Source organism: Rana temporaria, chromosome 5, assembly GCF_905171775.1.
Source record: "Rana temporaria chromosome 5, aRanTem1.1, whole genome shotgun sequence".
In the NCBI taxonomy this organism is placed as follows: Eukaryota; Metazoa; Chordata; class Amphibia; order Anura; family Ranidae; genus Rana; species Rana temporaria.
The window spans coordinates 413,323,814-413,332,931 of record NC_053493.1 but is presented as its reverse complement, the minus strand read 5'-3'; the positions used below and the strand labels follow the sequence as shown (position 1 = coordinate 413,332,931).

Below are 9,118 nucleotides of genomic sequence, written 5' to 3'. Positions count from 1 at the left end.
TTAATCCAGGATGTGCTCCTTAGATAAGATCCCCCAGCAAATATATCTTTCTAAGTTAAATAAATAAAAATAACTGTAATGTACTTGTAAATGTTTAATGGATAAAGTTTTTTTTTTAAATTGGACATAAAATAAAACTATTTTAAAAGCCAAAACCTAGAAGAATATTTAGAATAATAAAACCTTTAACATCATATTCAAGGTTGGATTCTGATGGATAAAAAAAAACAGTAATAAGATATTTATGCCAAATGTACCCTAACAAAAGTAATTACAAAAGTAATTTCGAAGCTTTGTAAATATGTCTATCATTTTATGTAAAAGATAGTAAATTTTTTAAGTTAAAATTAATGTATTTTTTAATTAGTAAAAAATCTAAATGATGCATGTGATATACAAATATATAAAAAACAAAACACTTAATCCACAGGTATAAACACTGTGTATATACAAGAGATAATCTTAGTATAGGGATGTAATATTCACCTCATAAGCATATGATATACACTCCATCAGTTTATAGTCAACACAAAATATACATAACAATCCCCCCAACACCTCAGCCATGACACCTCAATAGAAACTTGAAATTGAATGTATGGAGAGGGGCCCTCTGCAGTAAGGGAGGCGTCGCCCCTTATGGTCACAGGTGCATTTACATTATAAAGCCCAGGGTGGGGGGCCCAGCACTATGAATACCTGGCTGCCCCCTCACACACTCACAACACACCTGACAAGCCATGGATTACCCAAGACATTTCTGGGACCCCCTCTACAAGCCAGTCCCCGAGCCACACAGCATAGAGAGGATCCTGGCCAACACGGAGAACTCTCCTGGGGAGGCCAACGGAGGCCCCAAAAAGCCAAACGCTACCGATGAGCGCAACAAGAAATGCAAGAAGAAGAATTATCAACGCTACGCCAAGCCACCCTACTCTTACTTGGCCATGATCGCCCTCGTCATCCAAACTTCCCCCGAGAGGAAACTCAGACTGTCCCAGGTAACCAACCTTCTATTATGGGGCTTTTATGGGGCATTAGTGCAGCTAAGGGCAGAGGGTGACACTGAGACACTAAAGGATGTATCACAGGGATATTCTTTAATTTCAGCAAAATTATTAGTTTCTGTTAGGCCTATGAAGGCTGAAATAATTATACCAATATTTTTTTTTAAATAGAAGTTGGGTGAATTGTCAATGTTTTTATATACGGTATATATTTTTTCTTTATTTAATTTTATTTGTATTATTTTTTAATTTAGGCCTCTGGCTGCCTGTTATCTTTGCAGCATATAAAACTCAGATGACCACAGGCTAAATTCTAGCAAAAACATGTTTGTTTTCCTCCCCAAACTTTTTTTTTATATAAATAAAAAAAGTATCTAAAGCCCAAACTTTTTTTTAATCAAATATAGAAGTTCAAGAAGTTGGGTGAATTATCAATGTTTTTATATACTGTATATAAAAAAAAATATATATAATATATATACTGTATATATTTTTTATTTATTTTTATTATTTTTTAATTTAGGCCTCTGGTTGCCTGTTATCTTTGCAGCATATAAAGCTCATATGACCACAGGCTAAATTGCAGGAAAAATGTGTTTGATTTTCTCCTTAAATATTTTTTAGATAAATAAAAAATGATCTAAGGCCTAAACTTTTTTTAATCAAAAATAGAAGTTATATATATATAATTGATTTATTTAATTTAGACCTCTGGCTGCCCGTCATCTTTGCAGCATATAAAACTCAGATGACCACAGGCTGAATTCCAGTAAAACACTTTTATTTTCCTCCTCAAACTTTTTTATATAAATAAAAAAGTATCTAAATAGAAGTTGAAGAAGTTGGGTGATTTGTCAATGTTTTTATATATTGTATATATTTTTTATTTATTTATTTTTATTTTTATTATTTTTTAATTTAGGCCTCTGGCTGCCTGTTATCTTTGCAGCATATACAGCTCAGATGACCACAGGCTAAATTCTAACAAAAACATGTTTTGTTTTCCTCCTCAAACTTTTTTTATATAAATAAAAAAGTATCTAAAGCCAAAACCTTTTTTTAATCAAATATAGAAGTTCAAAAAGTTGAGTGAATTGTCAATATTTATATATATATATATATATATATATATATATATATATATATATATATATATATATATATATATATATATATATATATATATATATATATATATTTAATTTAGACCTCTGGCTGCCCGTCATCTTTGCAGCATATAAAACTCAGATGACCACAGGCTGAATTCCAGTAAAACACTTTTATTTTCCTCCTCAAACTTTTTTATATAAATAAAAAAGTATCTAAATAGAAGTTGAAGAAGTTGGGTGAATTGTCAATGTTTTTAAATACTGTATATATTTTTAATTTATTTATTTTTATTATTTTTTTAATTTAGGTCTCTGGTTGCCTGTTATTTTTGCAGCATATAAAACTCAGATGACCACAGGCTAAATTCTAGCAAAAAACATGTTTGTTTCCCTCCTCAAACTTTTTTTATATAAATAAAAAAGTATCTAAAGCCAAAACTTTTTTTTAATCAAATATAGAAGTTCAAGAAGTTGGATGAATTGTCAATGTTTTTATATACTGTATATAAAATATATATATATATATATATATATATATAATATATATACTGTATATATTTTTAATTTATTTTTATTATTTTTTAATTTAGGCCACTGGTTGCCTGTTATCTTTGCAGCATATAAAGCTTATATGACCACAGGCTAAATTGAAGGAAAAACGTGTTTGGTTTTCTCCTCAAATTTTTTTAATATAAATAAAAAAATATCTAAGGCCTAAACTTTTTTTAATCAAAAATAGAAGTTATATACTGTATATATAATATCTATATATTCATATACATATAATATATATATATATATATATATAATTGATTTATTTAATTTAGACCTCTGGCTGCCCGTCATCTTTGCAGCATATAAAACTCAGATGACCACAGGCTGAATTCCAGTAAAACACTTTTGTTTTCCTCCTCAAACTTTTTTATATAAATAAAAAAGTATCTAAATAGAAGTTGAAGAAGTTGGGTGAATTGTCAATGTTTTTAAATACTGTATATATTTTTTAATTTATTTATTTTTATTTGTATTATTTTTTTAATTTAGGCCTCTGGTTGCCTGTTATCTTTGCAGCATATAAAGCTCACGTGACCACATGGGCTAAATTGCAGGAAAAACGTGTTTGTTTTTCTCCTCAAATTGTTTTATATAAATAAAAAACTATCTAAGGCCTAAATTTTTGTTTAATCAAAAAAATAGAAGTTCAAGAAGTTGGGTGAATTGTCAATGTTTTTTATATATATGCTGCACAGATGACGGGCAGCCAGAGGTCTAAATTAAATAAATAAATTATATATATATATATATATATATATATATATATATATATATATATTTATTTCCCTCTTCAAACTTTTTTATATAAATAAAAAAGTATCTAAATAGAAGTTGAAGAAGTTGGGTGAATTGTCAATGTTTTTAAACACTGTATAAAATATATATATATATATATATATATATATATATATATATATATATATATATATATATAAAACTTTATGCAAAATGCAAACAAAAAAAACCCAGGTCTCCTGGTGAGGGTCAACACCAGGAATGGAGCTATTAATGTAAGAGGTACAGTGGAACCTCGGATTGCGAGTAATGCGGTTAACGAGCGTTTCGCAATACGAGCGCTGTATTTTTTTTTTAAATCCTGACTCGGTTTGCAAGTGTTGCCTAGCAAAACAAGCAGGATTCAAGCCAAAGCGGTGTGCAATACCACGTTTGGCCTGAGTGGGGCGCCGGAGTCCAGCAGAGCCGATCGGCGCCATTCGGAGCCGGTCAAAAGTGATTGTAAAATCTCAGAAATACTCTGTTCCCAAGCCTTTCAGAGGTCCATACAATGAACTTGGTGTTGAGTTATTCACTTTACGGTCAACACTGAGGACAAGGGGGCACTCTTTACTTCTAGAGGAAAAGAGATTTCACCTCCAAATACGGAACGTTTTTTTCACAGTAAGAGCTGCGAAAATGTGGAACAGACTCCCTCCAGAGGTGGTTCTGGCCAGCTCAGTAGATTGCTTTAAAAAAGGCCTGGATTCTTTCCTAAATGTACAGAATATAACTGAGTACTAAGATTTGTAGGTAAAGTTGATCCAGGGTAAATCCGATTGCCTCTCGGGGGATCAGGAAGGAATTTTTTCCCCTGCTGTAGCAAATTGGATCATGCTCTGCTGGGGTTGTTTGCCTTCCTCTGGATCAACTGTGGGTATGGAGTTGGGTGTATAGGATTGTATTGTGTTTTTTATTTTGTTTTTTTTATTTTTTGTGGTTGAACTGGATGGACTTGTGTCTTTTTTCAACCTGACTAACTGTAACTATGTTTACAGAATTCAGCCGAGGTGTCCTCGGGCCTTCCCGAGTGTCTCCGATGCTCTCTGGCACCCCCCCCCCACCTCTGGCCACATTTGGTACTGCATGCCATTGAAGTCAATGCAAAACAAATTATTTTCGTTTCTATTGACTTCAATGGGGAAACTCACTTTGATATGCGAGTACTTTGGATTACGAGCATTCTCCTGGAATGGATTATGCTCGTAATCCGAGGTTCCACTCTATTATGTATCTTGGTTTATGGTAATGTTTATTTACTTACAACTATATATATATTTTTTTACTGGCAGGTTCTCCAAGAGGTCAGCACCCTCTTCCCTTTCTTCAAGGGGGATTACCAGGGCTGGAAGGACTCCATTCGACACAACCTCTCCTCCAATAAATGCTTCCGAAAGGTAAGGACTTGTTGCTTCTAGGATGTGATGGTGGTGATGGGCTCTTGCAGGGTAGTCCTCAAATCGCAACGTGAATGTGATAATAGGAGACCATGCTGAGCTGTAATTTGGAGATGTGGTGATAGAACTCTTCCAGAGAGCTGTAAAGTTCCAAATTGGGATTAAAAATCTGCTGGAAAAAGTACCTAGGGTTAGATTTGTTAACCGGTTAACGACCGGCTCCTGTACATTTACGTCGGCAGAATGGCACGGCTGGGCAAAGTAACGTATATGTCCGCCGGTGTCCCGAGATCGGGTCACAGAGCTGTGCAGAACAGGGAGAGGCAAGTGTAAACAAGGCATCTCCCCGTTCTGCCTAGCGACACTGCCACTGATTGTCTGTTCCCTCTCATCGGGAGCAGCGATCAGTGACGTGTCGCTCGTAGCCACGCCCCCTAACACTTAGAATCACTCCCTAGGACACACTTAACCCCTTCAGCGCCACCTAGTGGTTAACCCCTTCCCTGCGTTCACATTTAAGCGAAGTGAACATGTTTTAACCACTTCAGTCCCGGACCATTTGGCCGACAAATGATGGGCCACATTTAGCGATTTTTGCACTGCGTCGCTTTAACTGACAACTGCGCGGTCGTGCAACGTGGCTCCCAAACAAAATTGACGTCCTTTATTCCCCACAAATAGAGCTTTCTTTTGGTGGTATTTGATCACCTCTGGGGTTTTTCTTTTTTTATAAACAAAAATTGAGCGACAATTTAGAAAAAAAAAATATATATATATAAAAAATTATTTTTCCACAGTTTAGGCCGATACGTATCCTTCTACGTATTTTTGGTAAAAAAAATCGCAATAAACGTTTATTGATTGCTTTGCACAAAAGTTATAGGCCCGGATTCACAAAAGAGATACAACGGCGTATCTCCTGATACGCCATCGTATCTCTGAGATCCGCCCGTCGTAACTATGCGCCTGATTCATAGAATCAGTTCCGCATAGATAGCCCTAAGATCCGACAGGTGTAAGTGACTTACACCGTCGGATCTTAGGCTGCAATTGTAGGCCGGCCGCTAGGTGGCGATTCCATTGCGGTCGGCGTAGAATATGCAAATGACTAGTTACGCCGATTCACGAACGTACGCTTTGCCCGTCGCTCTAAATTTATGTTGTTTCCGTCGAGATACGCGGCGTAAAACTAAGGCTGCCCTCTAGGTGATCTAGACATTGTTAAGTATGGCCGTCGTTCCCGCGTCGAAATTTGAAATTTCACGTTAGTTAAATGGTCCCCGCCCCATTTGAATCAGACGGGCTTGCGCCCGGGGGATTTACGCTACGCCGCCGCAAGTTTACAGGCAAGTGCTTTGTGAATCAAGCACTTACGCTGAAAACTTGCGGCGGAGTAACGTAAAGGACATACGTTACGCCGCCGCAAATGTATGTGAATCTGGCCCATAGCATCTACAAAATAGGGGGTATTTTTATGGCATTTTTAGTATTTTTTTTTTTTACTAGTAATGGCGGTGATCAGCGATTTTTTTATCGTGACAGTGACTTTATGGCCTACACATCGGACACTTTTGACGCTATTTTGGGACCATTGTCATTTATACAGTGATCAGTGCTATAAAAATGCACTGATTACTGTGGAAATGGCATTTTCTCATCTCTGTTGGATTCTTAACATTTGCTCATTTATTACATATTGCGGAAAAAAATTAACCCATTTTCAAAAGTAGGTGCAGATTCTGCGAAATTTATTTTTCTGACCATTATAAATGGGTTACGGGGTTTTGTTACTCTGACCTGTAATAGATTTGTGTGAATCTGTTGTGCCAGGTTACACCTCTAACGTCTTCTCCTTCTTTGCAGGTCCTGAAAGATCCGCTGAAGCCGCAGGCTAAAGGCAACTATTGGACGGTAGATGTGAGCCGAATTCCCGCCGAAGCCATGAAGCTGCAGAATACGGCGGCCACCCGTCAGGAAACCTACCCTCATGACCTGGCTCCTTATATCCTGCATGGACAGCCCTACAGACCTTTCCATTTTCAGAACCCTCATCTTTCGCAAAACAATACTGCGGTCAGAGGAGAAGCAGAGGCTCAGTCCCCAGTACCAACCCAGTCCCCAAGTGTACATCCCGCCTCAACCTTCCCAATGATCTTGTGGAACCTTCCAACGTCCTACTCAACTTGTGTGGCCCCTAATGTGGTGGCCCCTCCCAGCATACACCCTCTGGTGCTTTACTCCAACTTCTCCTCACTCCCTCTATGTAACTACATGTCCTCACCATACTCAAGCTCCACCTATGCGGAGCGGAGGGATGTCTACCCCCCCAATCTGAGACCTCCAATGTCTCCCTCGCCTAGACCCTCTGAAGCCAGGAATTCCCTGTCCGACTTCCCACCCAATACAACGGTCTTTGACGTCCCCATGTATTCCCCACATGGGAGCTACATGTCACCTCAACACATGTATGGGCAGTATTTATCTGATGGTGGCGCATATGGGCAGCATTTATCTCAAGTCGGGGTGTACCCAGGGTACAGACCCAGCGGTTACTGATTGGCCAGATGCCGAGACAAGGCTGGTTTCCGGCCATTCATTTTTACCCCAAGGACTAGCGGCACTTGAAGGCTTACCCGATGACGTTGGCACCAGTGATAATTTTGTTGACGAAATTAACACTATTTTAGTCGACTAAAACTAAAACAATTCAGATGCTATTGCACTACTGGATGAGGATAGGTAGGGAGCATCTACATATAAAAAGGCTTTTTCTTATATTTGTTTCTTAATATTTATTGCTGGCAATATATTCAGGGAATATGTGCAATGGCATTACAGCCAATAGAGTTTACAGTTTTTTTTTATGTATTTTTACCACTTAAAATGGGCCTATTTCTCAGACCCGGTGTTTACAAGTTAAAATCTTTTTTTTTTTTGCTAGAAAATTACTTGAAGAAAAAAAAAAAAAAAATATATATATATATATATATATATATATATATATAGGGGCAGATCCACAAAGAAGTTACGCTGGCATATCTATTGATACGCCCCGTAATTTCTAGTTTGCTCCGGCGTATCTTTGTTTTGTATCCACAAAAAAAGATACGCCTGAAGCAGTGCTAGATCCGACTGGCGTACGTCTTAGTACGCCGTCAGATCGTAGGTGCATATTTACGCTGGCCGCTAGGTGGCGTTTCCGTCGATTTCCGCGTCGAGTATGCAAATGAGATAGATACGGCGATCCACAAACGTACGTCCGGCCGGCACATTTTTTTACGTCGTTTCCGTAAAGGCTTTTTTTGGCGTATAGTTACCCCTGCTATATGAGGCGTATCCTGCGTAAGTCGTTCGCGAACAGGGCTTTGCGTAGAATGACGTTCACGTCGTAAGCATTGGCTTGTTGCGGGTTAATTTCGAGCATGCGCACTGGGATACCCCCACGACCGTTCATAAAAAAAAGTCCTTTACATTGGGTCAAGACGTATTAACATAAAACACGCCCCCCATCTCACCCATTTGAATTGCGCGCCCTTACGCCGACACAGAAATACTACGCCGCCTTAACTTTCGGCGCAAATTCTTTGAGAATACGGGAAATGCGCTGTAAGTTACGGCGGCGTAGTGTATCTGAGATACACTACGCCCGCCGGAAAGAAGCGCCGCGCTTCGTGGATCTGTCCCATAATGTTTGGGGGTTCTAACACCCTAGACCAGTGATGGAGAACCTTGGCACACCAGATGTTTTGGAACTACATCTCCCATGATGCTTAACTACACTGTAGAGTGCATGAGCATCATGGGAAATGTAGTTCCAAAACATCTGGGGTGCCAAGGTTCGCCATCACTGCCCTAGACAATAAAATGGCGGTTGTTGCAAAATAAAACGCTAAAGTTAACCCAATTTTTTTTTATATTGTGAAAGATAATGTTACGTCGAGTAAATTGATACCCAACATGTCACGCTTCAAAAATACGCCCGCTCGTAGAATTGTCGCCAAACTTTTACCCTTAAAAATATCCGTAGGCGATGTTGAAAAATGTCTACAGGTTACCAGTTTTGAGTTACAGAGGAGGTCTAGGGCTAGAATTATTGCTCTCGCTCTAACGATCGTGGTGATATCTCACATGTTTGGTTTGAATATCATTTTCACATGCGGGCGCCGCTCGCGGATGTGTTCGCTTCTGCACGTGAGCTCAGCAGGACGGGGCGCTTTTATACATTTTTTTTCGTTTGTTTCTTATTTATTTTACTTGTTATTTATTTTGACACTGT

The 9,118-nt window shown here is 38.1% G+C and overlaps 1 protein-coding gene across 1 annotated transcript; it reads left to right on the top strand.

Moving 5' to 3' along the window:
* Positions 1 to 482: 482 nt before the first annotated feature.
* On the top strand, positions 483 to 7,676 carry LOC120939696 (forkhead activin signal transducer 3-like). The gene is made up of 3 exons (XM_040352024.1): positions 483 to 1,001; positions 4,738 to 4,842; positions 6,706 to 7,676. Exons 1-3 carry the CDS (start codon positions 741 to 743, stop codon positions 7,396 to 7,398), a joined length of 1,059 nt encoding a protein of 352 aa, XP_040207958.1. The 5' UTR covers positions 483 to 740; the 3' UTR covers positions 7,399 to 7,676.
* Positions 7,677 to 9,118: the final 1,442 nt, after the last annotated feature.